Source organism: Terrapene carolina, unplaced genomic scaffold, assembly GCF_002925995.2.
Source record: "Terrapene carolina triunguis isolate 2854851 unplaced genomic scaffold, T_m_triunguis-2.0 Scaffold62, whole genome shotgun sequence".
NCBI lineage: Eukaryota > Metazoa > Chordata > Testudines > Emydidae > Terrapene > Terrapene triunguis.
The window spans coordinates 25,821,008-25,847,527 of NW_020664413.1; the positions used below are offsets into that span (position 1 = coordinate 25,821,008).

The window sequence follows — 26,520 nt, forward strand, 5'->3', positions numbered from 1 at the left end:
TTGAGTGCTTCCGTGCAGAAGGAGGGAGATATGGCACCTCCCTGGCAATTTATGTAAAACATACACTTCATATTGTCTGTCATGACCTTTGAGTGGGTATTCTTGATGAAACGCAAAAAGCAGGCACAAACATTCCTGATGGCCCTTAGCTCCAAAAGATTGATATGGAGGGTCACTTCTATGGAAGACCACTTGCTTTGAACCTTGCAATCATGTAGGTGAGTTCCGCAGCCCATTAGGGAGGCATCCATCGTTAGAGTCGGTGTCAGTGGCGGTTGCACGAATGGAACACTTGCTCAAACACTGGATGGGTCTTACCATCAGTCCAAGGAGTGCTTTACTGCAGAGGGCAGTGATATCAGTTTGGTTAGTCTGTCCCTGTTTGGGGAATAGACAGAAGTGAGCCATATCTGAAGACAGCTCATGAACATCCGGGTGTTTGGCCTGACAAAGGTACATGCTGCCATATGACCTAGCAGCTGCAGGGAGTTCCTGGCTGATGTTTCAGAGCTGGCCTGGACTGTCTCTATGAGACTTGTAAGGGTGGTGAGCCTGTGTAGCGTAAGAAATGCTTTGCTTGTACTGTATTGAGGTCGGCGCCGATAAATTCCAGTCGCTGTACCGGGGTCAGTGTCAATTTCTGTAAGGTGAGCTGTTAGACCCTGTTGTGCAAATGTGCACATGGTCATCTGGGTGGCTCGTACAGCGTCCTGAAACAAGGGAGCTCTAAGGAGTCAGTCGTCTAGGTGTGGGTAGATCACAATGCCCAATGTTCACAGGTGTGCCACTACAATGGAGAGAACCTTGGCGAATACCTGCATGTGTACAGGAGGCTGAATGGGAGCACCCTTTACTGATCATGGTCCTGCCCAAAGGCAAACTGTAGGACTCTCCTGTGCGATGGTCGTATTGAGATGTGGAAGTATGCATCTTTTAGGTCGAGGGCCGAAAACCAATCTCCTTACTCTAGAAATGGAATAATGTCTGCTAGCGTGACCATAAGAACGGCCATACTGGGTCAGACCAAATGTCCATCCAGCCCAGTATCCTGTCTACCAACAGTGGCCAATGCCAGGTGCCCCAGAGGGAGTGAACCTAACAGGTAATGATCAAGTGATCTCTCTCCTGCCATCCATCGCCACCCTTTGACAAACAGAGGCTAGGGACACCACTCCTTACCCATCCTGGCTAATAGCCATTAATGGATTTAATCGCCATGAATTCACCCAGTTTTCTTTTAAACCCTGTTAAAGTCCTAGCCTTCACAACCTCCTCAAGCAAGGAGTTCCACAGGTTGACTGTGCGCTGTGTAAAGAAGAACTTCCTTTTATTTGTTTTAAACCTGATGGCCATTAATTTCATTTGGTGACCCCTAGTTCTTATATTATGGGAACAAGTAAATAACTTTTCCTTATTCACTTTCTCCACAACACTCATGATCTTATATACCTCTATCATATCCCCCCTTAGTCTCCTCTTTTCCAAGCTGAAAAGTCCTAGCCTCTTTAATCTCTCCTCATATGGAACCCGTTCTAAACCCCTAATCATTTTAGTTGCCCTTCTCTGAATCTTTTCTAATGCCAATATATCTTTTTTGAGATGAGGAGACCACATCTGTATGCTGTATTCAAGATGTGGGCGTGCCATGGATTTATATAAGGGCAATAAGATATTCTCCATCTTATTCTCTATCCCTTTTTTAAATGATTCCTAACATCCTGTTTGCTTTTTTGACTCTTCTGCACACTGCATGGACATCTTCAGAGAACTATCCACGATGACTCCAAGATCTCTTTCCTGACTAGTTGTAGCTAAATTAGCCCCCATCATAGTGTATGTATAGTTGGGGTTATTTTTTCCAATGTGCATTACTTTACATTTATCCACATTAAATTTCCTTTGCCATTTTGTTGCCCAATCACTTAGTTTTGTAAGATCTTTTTGAAGTTCTTCACAGTCTGCTCTGGTCTTAACTATCTTGAGCAGTTTAGTATCATCTGCAAACTGCCACCTCACTGTTTACCCCTTTCTCCAGATCATTTATGAATAAGTTGAATAGGATTGGTCCTAGGACTGACCCTTGGGGAACACCACTAGTTACCCCTCTCCATTCTGAAAATTTACCATTTATTCCTATCCTTTGTTCCCGGTCTTTTAACCAGTTCTCAATCCATGAAAGGATCTTCCCTCTTATCTCATGACAACTTAATTTACGTAAGAGCCTTTGGTGAGGGACTTTGTCAAAGACTTTCTGGAAATCCAAGTACACTATGTCCACTGGATCCCCCTTGCCCACGTTTGTTGACCCCTTCAAAGAATTCTAATAGATTAGTATGACATGATTTCCCTTTACAGAAACCATGTTGACTTTTCCCCCAACAATTTATGTTCTTCTATGTGTCTGACAATTTTATTCTTTACTATTGTTTCAACTAATTTGCCCGGTACTGACGTTAGATTTACTGGTCTGTAATTGCTGGGATCACCATCTTGAACTTCTGTGCTTTCACGTATTTGTTTAATGCCCTTACATCTATAATGGACCTCCAACCTCCCTTTGTCTTGGAGATCAGGAAATAATGGGAGTAAAACCCATTTCCCCTGAGTTGCACCTGGACTGGTTCTATGGCCCCTAAGCACAACAGATGATCTATTTCCTGGCAAAGTACGTTCTCGTGAGAAGGGTCCCTGAAGAGGGACAAGGAAGTAGGATGGGAATGGGAGAGGGGCATGAATTGAATGGTGTAACCCTTCAAAATAATCTCCAAGACCATCTGTTGGAGGTGATCCTCTCCCAACTGCTGTGAAAGAGGGCCTGACGACTTCCAAAGGGGCGTAACAGGTATGTAGATGGCAGCTGATGTTGCAAGGTACAGTTGTATAGGCCCTCAACCAACCCATCAAAAGTGCTTAGAAGAGGCAGTCTGAGAGGTCACGGATTGGGGTGATGACTGCTTCTGCTTCTGAACCCTGGGCCTCTTACGTTGCAACTTGTAATAGCACTAAGACGGTGGGTACTGAAGAGGTCATGACCTGTGCTGTGGCTGAGAACTATATCTTCTCTTCTGTCCTGCAGAGAAGATTCTCAGGGAGTGTAATGTGGCCAAAGAATCTTTCAAGGTGTGGAGAGACGAGTCTGTCTTCTCTGCAAAAAGCTTGGGCCCTTTAAAGAAGAGATCTTCCACCATCATCTGCAGCTTTTTAGGCAACACGGAAAGGTGTAACCAAGAAGCACGCCTCATTACCACTGATGTGGAGACCAAGCAGGCTGCTGTATCGGCTGCATCCAGTGCTGCTAGTGGTGCCGTTCTGGCTACTAACTGACCCTCTCTGATAATGGCCTGAAACTGCTCCTTTTGTGTCTGAAACTACTCCTTTTGATGTAGTATTTTTTGTTGGCTCTCTTGCTGGCTGGTGCGATGGAGGCTGGTATCTGCCAGATGACTTCACCTCATTAATTGGTAGGGCAATTCTGGACAAGGAGGAAGTGTGCAGAATATCCACCAGCTTGTGATTTGTATCTGGCACCTCCTGAAGGGGAATCTGCAGCTCATCAGCCTTCCGAGAGACACTAGACCCCTGCAAAATATGGGATCTGTATGTCACCCAAGGATCTCAATTGGGGGAGGAAGAGCATGGGTGGAGGAGTACCCAAGGGGGCCCTTACCACAATCATGGATCATCTTAGGGAATTGAGGAGGACCATTTTATTGTGATACCGGGCCATGATGAGAGGCCAGGGAAATGACATCCTCCTGGTCACTGTCAGACTTGTCACGGAGTAATGGTGGTGCTGACAAGGGTATTGGTGGTACATGGCCTGATGCCTAGGGTGATTCCGGGCACCAGGATGTGTTCGGAACTAGGGCCCCAGTACAGAGTAACGGGAATTGACGTTCTTCCCCAGCCATCAGATCTCTAAGGTACTAGAACTCTTGTGTTACCGTCTGCTCACGCAGTGTGCCGCAGAGGAGTATCCGTGGTACATTGTTAGTACTAACGGTTGTGAAGGTGCAGAGCATTCCCTAAACAGGAGCTTTGTCGCACCCAGTACTGATGGTTTTCTTGGTGTTGCTCCTTTAGAAGTGGTACAGTATTTGTCTTCGTCCTCAAGGGCGGTACCACTGCCTCAGAGCCTGAGCCCCTTGCATCTCGGCAGTACTGCAGAGCTCATAGCGGAGGCACCCTGATACGTCTTTGGAGCTGCTGGTACTGAGGTCGCTGCACCGGAGTAACCCTTCTGGCTGGCCAGCGACTCAGTTTGGGGGCTTGGAGCTTTTTTTCTCGAGCCTTTATGGGGGGAAAATCTGCTAGTCTTTTCCGCGACTCTATCTCCTTTGGGAGATGATCTCAGGTCAGCACCGGAGTTCCTTGGAGGCTGAAGTGGGGGAGACGGACATGCCCGGAGGACGGGGGTGGGGGGGGACGCTATCATCCTCTAGCAGTGAGGAATGCTGAAGAAAGTTCTTCTTTCTTCTTTTTTTTTAAACTGAAAGAACGTAGACAATCTTTTATATGGGGAGTGAGGGGGAGGAATCCCCCTAACCAAGGTGGGAAATGCAAACTAAAGTTCTTTTTCTTCTTTTCTCGCCCCCCCCCCCCAAAAAAAACAGGTAAAAAGGAAACACTAACTATTAAGGAGAACAAAAGAAACTACTCCTTATGCTAATGACACAGATAAGGAAGGGACAACTGCTTGCTCCATTGGAGGCCAAAGGTGGTAGAGAAGGAACTGATGGGGGTTTACCCACGCAGTGCCAGATAGCCTTGAGGCAGACCATGAGGGAGGGAGAACGCATGTGAGGGCTGAATGGACACTGCTCCTAAAATCTCGGATTAGAGGCACAGATACACCTACAATGGAGCACTCCTAAGAACACTAATTGAAGAAGAACTGCTCTGTTCCAGGCAAGATAGAGCCTATAGATTTTAAGCTCCTTGGGGCAGGCACCCTCTCTCCCAATTTGTAGGGTACAGAGAACAGTATCATGAATAATACAATAATAATTCAGACATCTCCAAAAATGTGGAGGAGAGAAAGTAGTTAATGTACCTGAGCAATGTATTTCCACAATAGCATGTGAAATAGTAGAATATTTGGACTGAGAACATGATTTTATTAAGCTAAAATTATGTGAGAACAACTATGAAAGCAGCTCACATTTAAATGCAGTTGGAGAAAACAGTAGGAACAGAATGTTACTGTTTCCTTTGTGACAATAAATTATAGTAGAACACTAGTAGCTATAACTGTGAGTCTCTTAGAATTCACCACCACGATAAAGTAGACTATCTTTCCATATCTGACGGATTCCTAAATAAGGTGAGGTTGGCAAATAATTCCCATTAATGGGAATTTTGTTTAGCCAGGGAAGAACAGACCCCAGGAACCTGATTCATCCACCCTTATACAAACTGAACTTCACCCCTATGTAAAGGCCCAGCACAAAGTCTATGCATAACTTAAGTCCCATTTAACCCTTATTTTGATGCGAGTCTCAATGTCAGTAAGAGTGGCAGAATCAGGTCCTAAATGAGCAACTGTCTATGAAATATACATCTCTATTGCTGACCAGTATATTCAGTAAGAAAACAGTTAAATATTCTAAATAAGTAGAAGAGTAAAGCAGAAATGACACAAATTACTTAGTACCAGAATTCCTTTAATTCTTCAGTATGAGGAGGAGGAAGCTGAAAAAAATGTAAAACTGATCTACAAAAAATCAATCAAATCTGGAACAAAACCTTATTTTCCTTTCTTTAATTATATTAATAAATGTCACCAAAAAGCCACTTTTTAGGGTCTGATTTTGCCACCCTACTCATGCTGAGTAGCAAAATGATCCCACTGACTTAATCAAAAGTGTCACGATCTGAATCCTAATATAGTGCAATTTCTCCATGAACTGAAAAATCAGATAGGAAAACTGTACATTACAAAAGGAATCACTCAAGTTTTTACTGTATCAAGCCATTTTACTCCTGATTAACTTGGATTGCACGCACGTGAGAGGAGAGAGAGAGAGAGAATAAGCAAAAAATGACCCTGTGGGAAAAGGCAGGAGATTAAAACAGTTTCCCTCTGATTCTACTTGAAATGCATTTTCCATTAAGATCATCATCTTTACTTTAGAGCTTTTTATGGATACACAGATTCATAGATTCCAAGGCCAGAAGGGACCACTCTGATCATCTAATCTGACCTCCTCTATACACAGGCTCTTGAAAAAAAATCCCAAGGCCTTTTTTCACTTGGCGCTTTTTTTTTTTTAGTCACTTAGGTATTTTTACTTGACATACAGCAATGCTAGGCTGAGTTGATCAGACTTAATGCAGGCGGTAGATGCAGGGTACATTACAAATTCAAAGTTACACAGAAATCCCTTTCCATTATATACATTCCATTGTATTCACTATACATTGCATTACCATTTTGTGATTGGCTTGGTCACTTTGTAGGAACCATTCTCTGCATAGCACACACTGTCCATGCACAACTTACTTTTACCTCATCTTATGTTTCAGTCTCATTTTATCCATTGTTATCTTGTCCATTGTAAATTGTTCCCTGGATGTTCTCCCTTATCTTAGCTAGCACAGACATTTTGTTTCCAGTCTGCTGATCCATTTACCATTGGATCATGTTATACCTTCTAAGCTGAAGAGCACATTATTAAATATTTGTTCCCTATAGATTATTATAAATTTTTATCATGTCACCCCTTAACCTTCTCGTTGTTAAGATAGATTGACCTCCTTGAGTATCACTATAAGGCATGCTTTCTTTAATCATTCTCATGGCTCTTCTCTGAACTGTCTCCAATTTATCAACATCCTTGTTGAATTGTGGGAACCAGAACTGGCACAGTATTCCAGCAGCAGTTGAACCAGTGCCAACTACAGAGTTCAAATAACCTCTCTAGTCCTACTGGAGATTCCCCTGTTAATGGAGCTAGGCTGTTCTCAGTGGTGGCAGATGACAGAACAAGGAGCAATGGTCTCAAGTTGCAGTGGGGGAGGTCTAGGTTAGATATTAGGAAAAACTATTTCACTAGGAGGGTGGTGAAGCACTGGAATGGGTTACCTAGGGAGGTGGTGGAATCTCCATCCTTAAAGGTTTTTAAGGACCAGCTTGACAAAGCCCTGGCTGGAATGATTTAGTTGGGGTTGATCCTGCTTTAAGCAGGGGGTTGAACTAGATGACCTCCTGAGGTCTCTTCCAACTCTAATCTTCTATGATTCTATGCACTATAGGATCACATTTGGTTTTTTGGCCAAGATATCACACTGGAGTTCAGCTGATTATCCTCCATGACCCCCAAATCTTTTTCAGAGTCACTGTTTCCCAGGACAGAGTCCCACAATCCCGTAAGTATGAGCTACATTCTTTGTTCCTAGATGTATACTTTTACATTTAGTCATATTACAAACACGTATCATTTGCTTATACCTAGTTTACCAAGCAATCCAGGTTGCTCTGAAACAGTGATCTGTCTCCTTCATTATTCACCACTCCTCCAAGTTTTATATCATCTGCAAATTTTTATCAGTGATAATTGTATATTTTCTTCCAGGTCAATGATAAAGAGCACAGTAGAGATAGTATCTATGTTGTAAACAGCTCAATTCACTATCAATTTCCTAAGCAGTACGTATTATTGCAGTGTTCTCTATCGTTTGGACAAAACCTCATGTGTAAAGATTTCCCTGTTGCTTTTCTTGAACCAAAATGAACCAAGGAAGAAATCGCCTCTCCTCAGCTTTATCTATTTAGAATTCCTATCTAGGATAGCTAGTATTTTCATTTCCTTATGTTTACTATGTTACCATTGTCCAGCCACACAGGACGGAAGACAGGAGGCAATGGATGTGATGTAGTTAGGGCTGCAATTTTATTCACCTAAAATATCTGGGAGTACCTGGCAATAAATTGTACAGTGCAGGTCACCATTATTTCCTTCATCACATTCACCTATTTAGGAGGCAGCTGCCAGCCATCCCTCTTCCCAACCTGGTCCCAGCCAGCCCATTGCTGGGACCTTACCACCCTCCCTTCGCATAAAGGTTATGGGGGCTGAAAAGGAAGAAGGGTTGGCTTCCTGCACCCCACTCTCTAGCTTCCTTCAGGGATACTGGTAGATCCAGAGGGAATGAACTCCACAGATGGAACTGTAAGGGTGGAGAATTACTGGAAGGTGAGGGGGGACTTGACATTTTAAATTTCCTGGCTAGCTGGTGCTGGGTTATACTTAATTGTACTGCTGCACTTTAGTTATGATGGGGTATTATTTCCAATGAATTTTAAGTTATGTCAAAAGCACCTAGAGCACACACAGATGCACCTTTTTTGAGCACTTGTATAAATCCAAAATGAAATAATAAACTGTATTTGACTAGCACATTTTAACTACATTCTTGGTACAGTTCTTGTTTCATTAAGCCATGTAAAGTAACTGCTACTGCTTAATGAATTCTGCAGTGATAGGTATTCTTAGCACAGCATGAGCAGCATCAGTGAAAAATTAATGAGCAATTGATAATGAAAGCAGTTAGATATTCCAAAAAGACAAGTATTTTTATGTCTAGATGTACAGTACTAATCAGTTTCATAACAACGACTCTCAGCACCATGCAAATTAGAAATGTGATTTTTGATGGCTTTCAGATATATCCAAATACACTAAACATTTCATGCCCAATACATAAAGAAGATGGGAGTATGCAAATATTCTTCTTGCTAGAATTTGAGCTGTGAAATATACTGCATAGATTAAAATGTAAAAGATATACAATATTGCACAGGGTTATGATAAGAATCTTCCATATTAGCAATATACTTTCACTTAATTGAATCATTGCTTAATTTACTCCTCCTGTGAAATTTAACCAAAACCTCAGCAATCAAATTGTGTGACCCTTACTCACACTGGTGAATATTTACACACGAGTGACCCCACAGCTCCAAGTAATTGCCCAACAACGTGGGAAAGGATTTAACAAGGTAGCCCATCCTTTGTATTAAAAATAACACAGCCTTCACCCTTTTAATCTAATTGCTTGGGGCAGATATTATTGGCTAGTTTGGTCTCTGACTAGAAAAGTTGCCACTGATTTAAGGAAAACCAACATTCTGAATGAGACAGAATAGAGTACAGGCCCAATTTTCCTCATCTTATCTGTCCAACAATAGTAACACCAATGGGAGCTGTGTTTGCATAGCCAAAAGTAGAATATGGCCTTTAAATGTATTCACCATGGGCCAGATTCTGCCCTCCTCTACAAATATCTATCTCCTAAGCAGTGGTGTAAATTGGGGTAATTTCAATGAAGTAAAAACTGTGTGAAATTCGAGTGAGACTAATTGACTTAAGTGGGAAGCTGACGTGTGTATCTGTGGATGGAATTTGGCTCATGGGAACTACAAGTCCAAATCTTGAGCTTTACACTCAGTCCTTGCTCAGGCAAGGTCTCACTGAATGTCAGTGAGAGTTTGTCTAAATAAAATCTCAGGATGTGGAATAAAAGCTGAATTATATCAGATGTTGTGGATATTATAAAGTGCTATTATGTGCTAGGTAAGATGTGGCATGCACCCTGCAGGTGCAGGCCATTTCTTTCAATCAAACTCACTCACTTCAGTCCAACTGGTAGGAAAAGACTTAGCTAAAATAAGAGGAAGGCATTGCATAAATGAGCGCATGAATGAAATATGCACAGGCTCAGTGCTTATTTTGTGCCAGGACTGATCCCCGGCACCTCTAGCCTTGGCAGTTCATAGCCCCGGCACCTCTGGGCTTGCTGCTTCAGTTATGAATGTAAAAAAATTGCTTGAGCCCCGGCATCTCTTTCATTACAAATTAAGCACTGCACAGGCTGCTCTTTTCAACTGGAGAAATAAATGATTTTTCCAATGTGAAGAATGTGATGGTGAACTCTACAGATAGTGTTGTACATGCAAGCAGCAATGACAGCCCTGAATAAACACCCTGGACCAAATTCAGATGCAATGTGAATAGGTCAGACTCCATTTAACTCCATTTACACCCAGTCTGAATTAGGCCTGATATATCTTTTTGGTTATTACTGCTACAGAACTTATATAATATTTTGTTTTAGTTAATGTGTTCTGAACAGCATCCATAGAAATATCCTTTTTCTTCCCTTCAACGTAACAACATGATTCAATGGAAAATTACTCATGAGATAAACATAATACAGTGGACTCCCCAATATAAATTTGAGATGACTTGAACAACTTTCAGTACTGCTCAGGGTGGAACACAAGCAGGGTGACAGAGGAGAGAACACTAGATCCTACTGTTACTGTAACCAGAGATGCTTACAGTATGTCATTGCCATGAAAAGGGAGGGGTTGGGACAGAATGGATTCTTTGCTCTAAAATAATCATCATCACCTATCCTTTTCTAAGATGGCACGGGACAGAAGCCCCCCTTCCTGAGAAGAATGGGACAGTTTATGACAATACATGCTGCTCTCCAACCAAGTGCAGTTAAGGAATTACATGTCCACATTTGTTTGGTTGCCCTCTCTTTCTATCCTCAATGAAAGTTCTATAACTAAGAACAAGAAACAATGTTTATATTGCAGGGGGCACTGGTTGGGTTAAATCAGGAGTCTCCTTGTACAGGAGTACTAGACTGGGGACGACGGTGCGGTGCCCTGCCTCCAGCATACCAACACAAAGGGCACACATAATCTATCTCCCAGGTCTGGGGAAGGTGGCTGTTTTATGCTGCAGGCAGTGCTGAGCATTACTGCAGCAGGGGCATTACTCAGCAGGGGAGGGGCTATGCCTCATATCCTCACATGCTAGGATGACTGTGCTAAGGGGAGACCTTGCTACAGCTTTTTAAAGCTGTAGCAAGATTTGCTGTGCACCAGTGTTCCACACAGCACTCGAGGCATTATACCTTTCATAACAGGCTCCCTCTTTGCTCACCATAAAATGTGCTGACAATGCTCATAACTTCAGTGAGAGTCTCAAAATATTTGGTGTTTGCATTTTTCTTAAAGCTCCAGTTCCCGGAATTATGGAATTAAGGGAGAATCTCAGCTTTCATATAAAAACAAACAAAATAAAAGGAATTTTCTGTCCCTCACAGCTGCAGAGAAAGGCTTGAAAGTGTGAACACTCAAAAACCAGAGGGCAAAAGAAATGACTTGACATGATTTTAAGTCAATCTCATGATTTTTCATGGCCTAACTTATGAATTTGAAATGCTTGAGATGGCAATATTGTAACTATCAACTGTGGTTATCTGTAATTATTTGTTCCACACAGTTCTGGTATTTTTAATAGATCAGAGAGTAAAGACTTAGTCTGTGGCGGGGAGAAGGTGGTCCTTTATTTCAGTTTAACAGGCTTGTTTTTGCCATGTAAGGAGCTTGCTGTAGGAAATAATTCATCCTCACTCCTCTGCCATGCTTCAAAATCCAATGGAAGAAAGGAGGCATCTGGACTCCCAGCAGTTAGGGTATAGAGGGAGGGGGCCAAGTTCCAGCAGGCAGGAGAAGAAGAAAGCAACAACTGCTTATGAAAAGCTGTCAGCTGTGATGCAGTGACCCTACTATACCCAGGCTCTACTAAAGGTATGTCTTCACTGAAAAGTGATGGTGTGACTGAAGCACTGGTAGGAATAATCCTGTTAGGTTTAATCTAGCTAGAAAGGGTAATAATAGCATTGTAGACATGGTGGCATGGGCTTGAACTCAGGCTAGCTGCCTGAGTAAAAGCCTGCCAGGGACCCTGGATACTTATTTGGGTTGCTAGTGATGGACTGTGCTATAACCCCTTCACTACTATTGTTACCTGCGCTAGCTACATTAAAGCCAGTATGGGTATGTCTACCCTTGCTGCAATCACACCTTCACTTGCAGTGAAGACATAGGCTAAAGACTGGTCTACACTTAAAACTTAGGCTGACAGAGCTACAGCATTCAGGAGTGTGAAAGAACAACACCCCTGAGAACCTTAGCTATGACCTCCTAACCCCGGTGTGAGTTGGTGTCCATCAACCTAGCTACCGTTGCTTGGGGAGGTGGAGTTCCTTCTGTTCCTGAAGTCTGTCTCTACATTATGGTCTTACTGTAGCTATGCCACTATAATGCCCATAGTGTAGTCATGGCCTAAGTGGGATGCAATTGGGTAGGGACTCCCAGTCTCAATGGCTGAAGGAGGGATTTGACCTGAAAAGGCAGCCTGTTGACAAGAGAACTGGTTCAAGTGGGGGAAGAGGGAAAAGTTTTTTCCCCACATACATACCTGAGCCTGTCCTTCCCACATTGGCGTTGGCTTGGGCTCCACCATTCCCGCTGGCTGCTCTGGAATGTTTCCAGGGGGTAGGAGGATTGTTGCAACAGAGGGAGTGTGGGGATGAGGGAGGAGGGTGGTAAGTGTGGACACAGGCCAGAGATTCTACCACCAGAAGAAGTTAAAAAGGAAGGAGATTAGTTGCTGCAGCAAGGGGTGACAGCCCTGGGATACTCTAGCTCCCTTATTAGGGCCAGTCAGTAAAGGGGAGGAGGAAGCAGTTCCCCTACTTGTTATCTGGGGGGCAGGGTGCGGAGCAAAGACCTAACTGAGCCTCTTTTTAACATGGGGCTGGACTTCAGCTTTTTTGCTGCTTTTGTTCTTGGCAGTGATATCAGCTGCCTTCCAACCTCTTCCTGTTTGAACTGGCTCAAGTGTGCTGGCCTGCCTTTTGAGACTCCCCTCGCCACTGACACTCAGCTTGGGAGACTACACTAGTCCTATGGCCACCAATGACACAAGAGCTCTCTAGCCTAGGAAAAAAGGTGCCTCTTTAAATCAAGTCAAGTACCTCGAGGTACCTAACCCCATTTGACCCACCACTTAACTAGATGCAGTTTAAGGTCTTGTCTAGACTAGAATTTCAGGTGTGACGTTAGCACATGCCAGGTGACCTGTGTTAACTAACAGGCTTTAAAAGTCTAGTGTAAAGAAAGCATACTGCCTTACTGTGCTAAATGGGTTGAGCCTAGTGGGGAACCTAGCACATGTTAAAGGCAGTGTGCCTTGTCTACACTAGACTTAACTAAGGGCTAGTGTACACTGGCAATGCTAAAGTGCTGCCGCAGCAGCGCTTTAACATGGCTTGTGTGGTCACGGCAGAGCTCTCTCCCAGCGCTCTAAAAAAACCCACCTCCACAAGGGGCGCAGCTCCCAGTGCTGGAGCACTGTCTACACTGGCGCTTTACAGCGCTGAAACTTGCTGCGCTCAGGGGTGTGTTTTTTCACACCCCTGAGCGAGAAAGTTGCAGCGCTGTAAATTGCCAGTGTAGACAAGCCCTAAGATTTGCTACCATCGTATCTTCAAATTCTAATCCAGACAAAGCCTAACACCTTTATAATCAGGTTAGCATCAACCCCTCCAGTTAACATGATGGTAAGGGTGTTAAACTGATTCTAGACTAGGTGTTAAGCAGTGTTTCAGATGGGGTTAACTACCTCCAGGTACATGCAAAATCAATGTAGTTATTTTTGGGCAGATTTGTGTGTGGACACTCTTATTTTGAAAGAAAAGTGGTTTGAGTTTAGTCACTTTCATTCTGAAATAACAGTGTCCACACAAAGACATGCACCAAAATGACTAAATTGGTTTGAATTCACAACTTCTATCATTTCAGTGCAAATTTGCATGTGGACCAAGACTCACCCGATTAAACAAACAACAAAAAATTCCACAGTTTTCCCACCAAGTCTGGACAGAACCACAGAATCAACCTTTCGCCCATGATCAGCTTGAGGACTCAGAAAACAGCTCTTGGATGTTGGAGAGCATCTCTTTTGTCTAACAAGTTACTAGCTGGCATCCTATTGGCAGCAGTGGCTGTTTCTTAACCTTCCTATACCTGTTGGATGACACACTGACTTGTCTACATTAGAGAGTTTACAGCAGCGTAGCTGTACAGATGCAGTTGCACCACTATAAGATCTCTTTTGTAGCCACTCTATGCCACCAGGAGAGATCTCTCCCGTTGACATAAACCACCCCCAATGGGCGACAGTAGCTATGTTGGCAGGAGAAGCTCTTCTGCTGACACAGCACTGTGTTCACTACCACTTATTCTGGCAAAACTTATGTTGCTCAAGGGGGTGTTTTTTTCACACCCCTGAGCAACGTAAGTTTTGCTGACATAAGTGGTAGCGTAGACATGGCCTTACAGGTCTCCCATATTTCTCTATTCTTGGATTAAGGAGACCATTACAGTAGGCTTTCTGCTTGGCAGCTGGGAGCATGACAGCAGCACCCAATTCCCTTCTGACCCTTACAATAAATTACTGCTAAATCCACCACCTCCTTGGGGTGGACTTGAAGGAGGACAGCTAGAAATGTAGATATACGCTAAACAGAACTTCCTAGTACTTGGGAAGAGCTGGGAGGATTCTGTTATTTGAAGTCCACTATAGCTCTCACTCTTCAAATCTGATTTTTCCATGATTTTTCTCTTTGATACTACACCAGTGGGTGCTCTAGAAAAACCTAAGATAGATTTCCCAATGAGACCCCATGATGTGACGTGGACTGTTTTGTCTTACCATGCTCATTCTCATGCATAGACATTGGGTTGTCATATAGGCAAGTTACCATCTGTGTGTGTTTCAACAGAAAGGTTTGTCCTGCAACAAAACCTTGGGCTGAGTTTCAAAAGTCTAAACAATTTTAGCTGGTTTTCCATATACACCTATATGCCCTCCCCATAGAAAACTACCCCATCAGTTTGCCTAAACATCTGGGGCAGCTTGCAGGCCTGCTAAATACAGGACTCCACATCAATTAAAATGGCTAATCATGATCCCAACAAGGTGGCTTGCGATAATTGTCTAGCTCCACTGGACCAACTGGAATGTCTCAACAGATGATCTTTTGAGAGTGTTCCTTGCTGAAGTGCCAGAAAATCTTAAAATGCAGGTTATTTTAGGGCCACAGACAGGCTACTTCTTTGAGTATAAAAAGTGACTGAATAGCATTGACTTTTTTTTCTTAGCTGGTCTAGGGCTGGAGGGCTGTGAGCATCACCAAAAAGTCAACTGACAAAATGTGAATTCAATTATATCAATGATAAACACAGTAGAAATGTACAAAACTCCAGTTCATTGATCTGGAGTTTTATTCTTGTTGGGTTTTTCTGTACTTACTGGTGGACACTGTGCAAGTTTATCAGCTGCCACCAACTGAACATTTAAGTGTTTACTTTGTGACTTTCCTCTGGATTTAATCAGTCGCTGCAAAACCTGAGAGAGGAAAAGAGGAAAACATGAGTATAAGAGTCAAACATCCCCAGATACAAGAGATCCAAATGCCAATGACAGGATTAACCAATGTAATAAGCTCTTATTTGTATTACATTTAATATAATGGACCAAATTTTGTCATCATACAAATGCAAATTTTTCAATTTACTTCACTGGGATTTGTGCGTGTTTATCTCAGCATAGGATTCGACCCATAGCATATTTTCCAAATGCAGTTTAAACTGTGATTTTGCTTTGTTCTGGTTCTAAGTACAAGGTTATTGTCAACAAATATAATTTTCTAAAGGACTGCTTTCCAGTGCTCCCTGAAAATTATGCAGTTGCACTAGTTTGATTATAGCATAACAGTAATAGTATATTATGCTATGCAATACTGATATTATGGTAACAGTCTGCTCAGAAATATATTTTGATAAAGAAGGTTTTTTAACACCCACAGTTCATATTACCTCATTTTTTCCTGCAGTATGCTCATTAATAGAATTTAGGGGGCGGGAGAAATTAGGAATTCTAAATTATTTATCTATAAACTATAAAAGAAAATTATAGTATCAAACACCCTGCTCATAAGCCTTTGGGCGAAAGACTTCAAAAAGAAAAGTGTGCCCTTGACCTTTGTGCTCTTGATCCTCCCCCCCCCCCCCACTCACTTGCCAGATAACTTTCCATTCAATAGAATGGGTGTAGCTAGTACAACCAGCACCACCTCAGGAAAATTCAATAGCAGTCAGCAGGGAATATGCAAATTATATATACTGAGTTTACATTAAGAACTTTATATTATTATAAGTGCACTAAGGGGTGCTGTTAAAACTTAAATTATACTGTTTCCTTATAGAATGTGAGCCAGATCCCCAACTGACATAAATCACCGTACCTCCATTTGCACCACGTGAAGATTCGGACTTTTAGCTTTAGAAAACATGTAGGTTTTCTAGAAAAGTGAGTGAAGGATCTGGAAGAAGTTATTCACCCCAAAGTCTATGGTACTGAAGTATAATGCTAGGTAATAGAAGCCATCCTTAACTGCCAGTAGTTAATGTAACGACAAGCAAATTGTGAAAGAACACAAGTAGTCAGGTATTGACTGCTAAACCACTATCGGGGCTACAGCCTTGTCTATATTAAAACTTTCAGAAGTTTCATTAAGATTGTTTTTTAAATGAAAATTGGTGCAAACCCCTGTGTGGATTCTCTTATATCAATGTCCTCCTTGTTTATATTATTTTAGCTTTATTTAGTTAGTAACTGAATTACGCTAAATCAATATAAACCAGGTTTAAATCAATTTAAAAACACATCTTCAGTTAAACTGGTGCAATAATATAGACAAGGCCTCAGTGTGCAAAGGTTATTAAGGACCTTAAAGCAGCACTTTAAAGAAATGACTTTTGTGCTCTACATGAAGAACCCAGAGGACATCCCAAAAACCACAACTGGCACTAGCTAGTGTCCTGGTTGGGAGTCTCAATAGAAGCACCAAGGACTGATCTAATCTCTCACCTCTAGAGGTGGCCCTCCAAGGGAGAGTTAAGGTGGAGTGAGGAGAGATGGCACTTGTTCTGAAGATGAATTAAGGGCTTAAATCTCTAGGACTGTCAATGCAGCATCTTTCATGAACATTAAACTCACTATAATTTTAACTGAAAATAAATATCTATTTTCAAGGTAAATAGTTGCATGAGGATTTTAAACAGAGAAGGATTCCCCCTCTAGGGAGAGGATGAGAGAAAAAAAATAAAAAGGGGACCATATGAGACAGGTTAGTCATGGCATTTAATGCACTACTGGAAAGGGCTCAGATATTACAGGGATGGGCCTGTATAAGAACCTGTATACAACAGCATGGTTTTCTTCTGATATGAGCACAAAGCTCTCACTGGTGTCAACATGTGCATTTTGAGGGGGAAAGAGAACACACCCTATCTCAGAGGACAACGAGCATGTAACATTTTAAAAGTAAAATGCATATATTTTAAAGATGATTGTAATTACCTTTGGAGATGACACTTTAACATGGACAATAATCGGTGCTAAAGATGTCTTAATAAGTTGTGCTGGATGATTGATAGTATCCGCATCTAGGACAACCAGCTGTAAGGATCTTGCCAACTCAAAGATTCTTTCAATTTCACTCTGCACTTCAGCTAAACAACAACAACAAAACAACAGGTCATAACTGCTCTACCCCAATACTGTTTAGAAAAATAAATCACATGTGCCATTGGTTTTGGTGTACAGTATATGTACAATAAATGGACTTCATGTATAAATAAATGTTTGTGATTTACACAGGAAACTAGAACAGGTGATGCAAGTACAGACCATACATTTTTAGACTGTTTTTAAAAATGCTACTTTGGTCCCCACAAACGCTAAAGGGAATAAGCCTCATGAATGCTGACTGTTGTTGGCAATGTAACTCCCTTGATGTTATGTTAGCTCATACGTTTTGGGAGCACCTCTGTATCAAGAATTTCTGATGTAAGTTGGGTCAAAGGACCAATTTGATATTGGATGCTAAATTGGAGCCCTCCTCCTTAAGTTTAATTCTTGGATATATTTCCAATATCTGGAGATTACCTGGTAACAAGGTAGCACGGTTCCAAAATGGAGCTTTAGTGGCTAAAAAATTAATCATGAAAAAGTGGATCCCCACCAAATATTGATGCCTGGATCAATGATATGGCTGATCTCGCAGCTAATGAATGACACGCATTCCGCAGAAAGGGAATTCCCGAAAAATTCAAAGCAATTTGGGCTGAGTTTTTAGAGGTCTATGATTAACTTAGACCCTGAAGAAAGATATGTCACTTCCCTGCCCCTCACTTAATACTAACCCTATTTATTTATTTTGCATACTATGATGAATCTGATATGTTGGTATATTTGCTGTATTTGGAAATATTAATAAAAATTATAGTCAATGTAGTCTATCCACCTAACTGCTACTCCAATAATCTATAAAGCATAAGGTTACTTACTAAGATTTGTTCTTACGTGCCCCTAAACACACACAGACTCTAAATCCGTTAGAAATAATATGGTTCACCCAATAAAGTGGCTACATGACCAAACTAATTATTTCTAAACATTTCACAGTTGTTTTCTTAGCACTATTCATGACTTAAAATACAAAATCAGTCACTCAGAATGAAGCAAACCTTAATGTACAAGGCCCAGAAAAGGTTCTAAGTATGCCATACTAATGTTCCACTTGGGCACTTAATATGAAGCTTATATAGTGCACTGAGCTTTGTCCAGCCAGTACACACTGGGGTGAATTTTATCCCCAAGAGCCTTTTTCTCCCATCAACATGTATGAAATTTGGATTTACCCATTTAAATCCACTGCATCAATAGGGGAACAGATCACTTGGAGTTAAATTCAGATACGGGTTATGGACCTGATCCAAAGCCCACTGAAGTCAATACAAAGACTCTTCTTATTGACTTCAATAGGCAATGGATCAGGAATAGGTGAATAAGATTTATACTGGTGCCGAAAAGTTCTGGTGGACTGCCAAAAAGACTTTTCATCTGGAAATCTCAAAGGCTCTATGGGATCCCATAAAGCTGTAATCCAGTTTCTGCAAGAACCTGCTTATTTCCAGTGGCTGATGCTATAGGCATCTCATGGTTATAACAGAAGGGCTCATGACATTTAAAAGCTGTCACTTTGCTCCTGGATGTCACTATGTGCAGTGCAGTACATGTGCTAACATCTTACCTAAACTGGACCTGGTATTCGACCGCTCAATTATTGCCCTCTTGCTCGGATTATTTAGGACAGACCTCTTAGCAAGAGAAATGTCGGCTGTCACTCTAGTTATTGATATCCTATGAATAAGAACACAGGAAAGAACAAAAACACTGCAGTCACATTTTTACTTATTGTATGTGATTTAAAACTACTTTGTGTTGTAGAGTTTGAACATAGTATAACACCAGTCAGATGTGTTTTATAGTTGAATTATATGATCATTAAAGTAAGAAAGAGAGGCAGAAATAAAGAAACTCTCCTTTCAAGTAAAACCCATGGTACTCAAGCACTAAAAAACCCCACGCAATTGTACAATGTTTGTCTATTTCGCTTTTAACTGATAATGTATATGTGTGCAAGCATATAATTTCTAATACCACACTCACTACTACATATATTTCTCTCTCTCTTTCTATATGTAGTCATCCATCTACCTATACAGAGACACTAACACAAACTTCTACTTGTGCTAATGAGGTGTGATTAGGGTTGCCAACTTTCTAATCGCACAAAACTGAACACCCTAGCCCCGCCCCTTCCCAAGGCCCCACCCCCCGCTCACTACATTCCCCCTCCTTGGGTGGCTCGCTCTCCCCCACCCTCACTCACTTTCACTGGGTGGGGCAGGGGGTTGGGTTGGGGGATGGGGAGGGGGTGAGGGCTCTAACTGAGGATATGAGCTCCAGGGTGGGGCCAGAAATGAGGGGTTCAGGGTGTGGGAGGGGGCTCCGGGCTGGGGCAGGGAGTTGGGTGTGGGAGGTGGTGAGGGCTCCAGCTGAGGGTGCGGGCTATGGGGTGGGGCTGGGGATGAGGGGTTAAAGGTATGGGAGGGGGCTCCAGGCTGGGGGGGTGGGGCCGACGGATTCGGAATGTGGGAGGAAGCTGCAGGTTGAGGCAGGGGGTTGGGGCATGGGAGGGGGTACAGGCTCTGGGCTGGGGGTGCTGGATCTGGGGTGGAGCTGGGTATGAGGGGTTTGGGGTGCAGGAGGGGGCTCCACGCAGGGGGGTGGGGCTGAGTGATTCGGAGTGCGGGAGGGGGCCACGGGTTGAGGCAGGGGGTGGGGTGCAGGGGGGGTGAGGGCTCCAGCTGGGGGTGCAGGCTTTGGGGTGGGGCCTGGGATGAGGGGTTCAAGGTGTAGGAGGAGGCTCTGGGCTGGGGCAGAGGGCTGGAGTTCAGGGGGGGGTGAGGGCTCTGGCTGGGGGTGCAGGCTCTGGAGTGGGGCCAGGGATGAGGGGCTTGGGGTATAGGAGGGGGCTCTGGGTTTGGGGGGGCTCAGGGCTGAGGCAGGGGGTTGGACCTCGAAGCTGGGGTGTGGGCTTAACTCAGGCGGTTCCCAGTCAGTGGCGCAGCGGGACTAAGGCAGTCTGTCTGCCTATCCTGGCACCGCGCTGCACCCCGGAAGCGGCCAGCAGGTGCGGGTCTTAGGTAGGGGGGCCAGGAGACTCCACACGCCGCTCTCACCTGCAGGCACTGACCCCCCAGCTCCCATTGGCTGGGAACCGGTTCCTGGACGATGGGAATGCAGAACTGGTGCTCGGGGCGGGAGCAGCATGCATAGCCCCGTGGCCCCGCCACCTAAGAGCCGGACCTGCTGGCCGCTTCCAGGGCACAGTGCGGTGACAGGACAGGTAGGAACTAGCCTGCCTGAGCCCCGCAGCACCACTGACCGCACTTTAAACAGCCCGGTCAGTGGTGCTGACCGGAGCCGTCAGGGTCCCTTTTCGACCGGGTGTTCTGGTCAAAAACCGGATACCTGGTCACCCTAAGTGCAATATCAGAAATAATTTCACAAGCTAAAGCGGATCTCAGGGCAAGTACAACAGCAGAGCCATAATAAATCATAAAATAATAATAATACTTCATCTTCAAAGCATTTTATAAACATTAATTAATCTTCATATATTCCTCTGAGGTAAGTAAAGAATGTAATCCCCAATTTACAATTTGCGGAATGGCAACAGAGAGATTCTATCTATCTAGGCGCCTCAGTCATTAATGGATTTATTCTCACAACCCTTCATGAGGTAGGCAGTTGTTGCCACTTTACAGACAAGGAACTGAGGCACAGGGTTAGGTTACTTGCCCAAGGTCACAAAGGAGAGTCTGTGACTGGTTATTAAAATGAGGTCTTTAGGATCCCAGTCCAGCGAGCTATCCCCTACAACATGCATCCTGCATTCCTAGAGCAGGCTAGTTAAGTCACTTGCCCAAGGCTGCAAAGAAAGTCCATATCAGAGGCAAAATTAGAACAAAGGCTTGTAAGCTGGGAAATTCTAACCACCTCTCTCTCTCTGTCACACTCATGCACACACGCACCAAGCTGGACTATGCGAAGTAGGTCACCACAAAGAATACTCCTCACACTACAGGCTAGACGGTAGCATTCAACACAGCCTGGAGCTGGGAATAGCATGGAGGGATCATTTTGCAGGGAGGGAGGGTAGAGTGGTGTGGAGAGGTCTTGCCGGAGGAACTGTACCTCAGGGAGCATAGTTCTTCTCAGAGCTGCGAGTAGCACATGTCACGTGCACACTGTGGCTGCCCAGCTCTGTAAACTGGTGTAGAATGTGAGAATATGGTGAAGCCCCTTCCCTGACACATGAATGCAGGGACCACAATTGTTCCTAATCCTTGAGAGGGGTGATAAAGGAGGAGTGTGATGGGGTTTAACCCCCACCATTGGCAAGGAAAGGGAACGAACACCAATTAGTCATACTCTGCACCTGGAGGAGGTTCCCCCTGGCCAGAGAAGGCGAAGCTAGGCCTTATAAGTAGACTGAGGGAGCTCTGTTGGAGAGAGACTGCAGAGGAGACAGGTCTCTCTAGTGGAGGGAAGCCCGGGGATAAGGTTTAAACAGACAAGCAACAACTGAGGAAGAACACTACTGGAGCAGGTTAGGCTTCTGCAGGGGGAGGCCCTGAGACAGAGCCAACAAGGGGACTACACTGAAGCCTGAGAGGGTCAGAAGGGCTATTATTCTAAAGATTTGTTTGGCCTTTTATTTGGACTTGTTTGTGCTATCCTGGGATGTTAAAATGCTATAAAATGTTAAAAAATGCAGGAAATCAAAAGAAAACATTTTTGTTTAGGATTGAATGAAATGCTTTGTTCAACTAGAAATAATTTTTTTAAAATTTAAATTCACCAAAAAAATCCAAAATTTAATTTAAAACCATTTTTTAAATATTATTTTTCTGAATTTCTAGTGAACCAAAACAAAATCTGTTATTCACATAGCTCTAGAGTAGAGCTGTACACAAAACCGATTAACTAAATTGGTAGAAACCTCCTGTGTGGACACTTTTGGTTTCAGAATGCCTTATACCAACGGAGCTTAAATCAATTCCTCACAGTCTTAGCAGTTTCACTGTTTCATCTGTTCATTTAGGTGAGATTTTCACAAAGCACTTAAGGGATTTAAGAGAATAAATCCCACTGAAAGTTTTAGGAAAATCTCCTCCTTCCATGTCCATTCCCCCTTGTTGTGGGTGTAGATTTGTCACACAGTTAACAGTGGAGAGAAAAATGTTTTAAAAATTAGGAAAATGTGGTTGCAAATCCATAAAAACTGCTGGGGTACTGAAAGGCAATTGTAGCACCTGAAATACCATTTAACTTATTTTTCAAAAAAGGTTTAGATTTCAAGTGGAGTGTGTTCCTTTAAGATTTTAGGCTGTTAGCTCCTCACTTTACCTATCTGTGGATGAAATTCATACCTCTGTCTGATCCGCCCTGCTAAGAGCTAACAGCAATGGGACAATTTGTAAAACTGACAGTGACAAAGATTGCAGATGGACCCTCTCTATTTCTCTCTCTTTGCGTGGACTAAACACACATCAGGGAAAGGCTATAGGACAGTACCTCTGACTAGATTTGACAACCAAACGGGGGTTTATAAGGATACCTTACTTTTTTACTTCTCCTGTGTAAACAGACATTACTGATTTTTGTGGCTTCTGATACACCTCAGTACTTCTCCCTTATAGTACAGAAATATACTTCACAAAAGATATATTCATAGCAATCACATCCCAGCAACTTGACAGGACTTTTCACTTCCAGTTGCCATGGTGTCCTATTGAAGATAATGACTTCTAGCTACCATAGGCATATGCAAAGCTGAAGGACACGTGCCAACAACTGGGAAGAGAACAGATGTCACTGCTCTGTACCTACTCTTAATACAAATGTGCCCTGGGAATCCATGCAATAAACTGAAGTGAAATAAGATTAGTCAAACAGTTCAGGAGTGGGGGGGGGGGGGGATGGAAGAGGGTATGGACGAGAATCATGAAGAGCTCAGAGAAATGACTCATTAAACTGCAGGCTGCTGTGTAAAATGCTCAATCCACCAGGTTTTAAAATTAAATACTAAGTTTGTGGGTTTGCTAATGTCATCTGTGTTAGGCAAATTAAAAACTGGGGAAGGGCTACAAGTCTTACACCATAGCCTGCAGCTAAAGCTGTCATTCCTCAGAGCTGTTCACGGGTTAGGGAGGAGTCGTAGTCACTTCTTTGCCTCCCATGAATACCTACCCTATCCCCACTCCACAACCTAACTGGATAATCTTATTTTACAGGGCTTCTAATGTAACCCTGCATATTAAATGCATGTACACTGTGGGAAAAGGGGCACAGGAAGATACCTCCTCCTTGAAGATCATCCATGTGTAATGGCTGGGGCTTAGGTGACCAGGCTGGGCCAGAGTTGAAGGCAGGAGTGGAGACTAGCTACTAAGCCGAGTCAGGAGACGGGTACCAAGGTCAAGCCAGGCCTGGGTCAAAGGCAGAAGTAAGGAGCAAGATGAGGCGAAAGACAAGGTAGCAAGCTAGAATCTATGTTGTTGCTCAGACGGCTCCTGAGGGTAACTCCTGGTTTAAACCGTTGGTGTGGACCAAAGTTCTGTTGCTCTGGCCTCTTTGGGTAGTACTTGCTGCGGTGCCTAACTCTCCAGTAATTGTTGGGTGCTGCTTCACCTGGCTCCCCAGTGGTGACATAGAGGCAGTGGTCACCCAGGACCTCACAACCCCAAATTCTAGACCCATGGATCCTTATGGCATGAAACAACAGGGCAGGATATGACCCATTGCTCAATGGAACACTAGACCGGGACCTAGTTAGGGCATCCAGCAGTGCTCTATCGCCCCAAGAATCAGCTGGCTTGAGGCCTCCAGAACCCTGGCTGCTCCTGGCCACAAGTACTAAGAAAGAAAGAAACACTTCTGGAGGAGCAGTAAGGAGTACTGCAGACCACTTAGGCTGTCACATATCATTGGGGCCCATATCAATACAGGCATGGATGGAGGGAATTAAACTAATAACAAAAAGGGAGGGTAAAAGAGTGAGGATATGAGCACTCAATACAAAATCAAGATGTTGAGAACAATAATCAAGGAACCAAAGGGCATGGAGAAGAAATTCTTTAATTGCCTATACACCAATGCTAGGAGCCTGGGTAATAAACAAGCAGAATTGGAACTTCTGATTTATGAGCATAAATTCAATGTAGTTGGTATTATTGAAACCTGGTGGGATGATTCACACAAGTGGAATGTTAAAATCAATGATTATAACCTATTTAGGAAGGATCAAATGGGCAAAAGCGTAGGGGGAATAGCACTCCATATCAAAAATGGCATTACCTGTTCCTGAGTCACTGATAAGTCAGAAGAAAATTATCTTGAATGCTTATGGATCAATGTCCTAACAGATAAAGCACAAGATGGAGTATTAGTTGGGGTCTGCTATGGACCACCAAATCGCACTAGGGAACAGGATGACCGCCTCCTTATGTACCTATGTACAATGTGTAGGCAAGAAAGCTGTGTGATCATGGGGGAACTTCAATGTGAATGACACATGCTGGAGATCTCTTGCTGCCAGTACTTAAACATCCTTAGAATTTTTAAACATAATAGATGACAATTTCCTAACTGAAAAAGTGTTGCAGTCAACACGGGGAATTTCTATTTTAGACCTTGTTCTAACAAATAAAGAGGAACTGATCACAGAATTAAAAGTTAATGATAGCTTAAGTACAAGTGATCATCACTTGATCACATATCTAATGTGCAAGCAGAACACAATCTAAACCAGTAATATATACACTTAGTGCTTTAATAGGGCCAGTTTCACAAAGCTGAAAACAATAGAGACAAAACAGGTGGGAGGAAAAATTTAATAAAAAAAATGTGAGTGATCATTGGGAATCATTTAAGTACATCTTACTAAATGCCCAAAAAGCCACAATCAAGGAAGAAGGCTGCGTTGGTTAAAAAACTGTCCTGGTTTAGAGAGGAAGTGAAGGCAGCTGTAAATAATAAATATATATATATATATATAACAAATGGAAGAAGGGGGGAAGTTAATAATAATTAATATAAATCAGAAGTTATTAATTGTAGAATGTTGATAAGGGAAACCAAGGAACACTAGGAGAAATCTCTGGCTAGCAGAGTTAAGGCCAATAAGGAGTTTTTTAAATATATTAGGAACAAAAAGAATCCCAACAATGGTATTGGTCTATTATTACTAGATGTAAATGGTAGAATAATCAATAACAATGCAGAAAAGACAGATGTATTCAATAGATACTTCTGTTATGTATTTGGAAAAAACAGATGATACAATTTCATCATATGGTGAAGATAACACTCTTCCCATGTCACTTGTATATCTCTGGAGGATATTAAAAAGAAGCTACTAAGGTTAGACTTTTTAAGTCAGCAGGTCCAAATAATATGCATCTAAGAATTTTTAGAGTTGGCTGAGGAGCTTGCTGGACCATTAATGTTGATTTTCAATAAGTCTTAAAGCACTGGGGAAGTTCCAGAAGACTGGAAGAAAGTTAACGTTATGACAATTTTTAAAAGGGTAAACAAGATGACCCAAGTAATTACAGGCCTGTAAGCCTGACATCAAAAACAAGCAAGATAGTGGAGCAGCTGTTATAGGACTCGATTAATAAAGAAGTAAAGGGGGTTAGTGTAATTAATGCATATCAACATGGATTTATGGAAAATAGATTCTGTCAAATAACTTCATATCTTCTTTTTATGAGATTACAAGTTTGGTTTATAAAGGTAATAGTGTTAACATAATATACTTCTATAAGGCATTTGATTTAGTACTGCATGACATTTTGATTGAAAAATTAGAATATGAAAATCAGCATGGCACACATTAAAAAGATAAAAAATTGGCTAAGTAACAGGTCTCAAAATGTAACTGTGTGGTCCCACAGGGATCAGCTCTTGGGTCTACACTATTTAACATCTTTATCAATGACCAGGCTCTCTAAAGAATGGGACTCATTTAACTGCTGACTCTTGACAAAAATGTAGTTCAGTTTTCTGCAGCTGAAATGCATTTTCTGACAGTCAAGTAAGTGGCTTGTATTCAGATTTGACACATATATTGCAACAACAGAAAAATGGCACTAAAAGGTACCCCAAA

At 42.6% G+C, this 26,520-nt stretch overlaps 1 protein-coding gene across 2 annotated transcripts in view; it reads right to left on the reverse strand.

The window, feature by feature from the left end:
- Positions 1 to 26,520, reverse strand: part of CACNB4 (calcium voltage-gated channel auxiliary subunit beta 4) — a 192,131-nt gene that overhangs the window by 9,922 nt on the left and 155,689 nt on the right. For both annotated transcript variants that reach the window (XM_024209120.1, XM_024209121.1), the window contains 3 exons: positions 19,030 to 19,139; positions 17,295 to 17,446; positions 15,183 to 15,278 (listed from right to left, as the gene is read on the reverse strand). In XM_024209120.1, the coding sequence (XP_024064888.1) occupies positions 15,183 to 15,278; positions 17,295 to 17,446; positions 19,030 to 19,139 (358 nt within the window). The remainder of the gene's footprint in view (positions 1 to 15,182; positions 15,279 to 17,294; positions 17,447 to 19,029; positions 19,140 to 26,520) is intronic.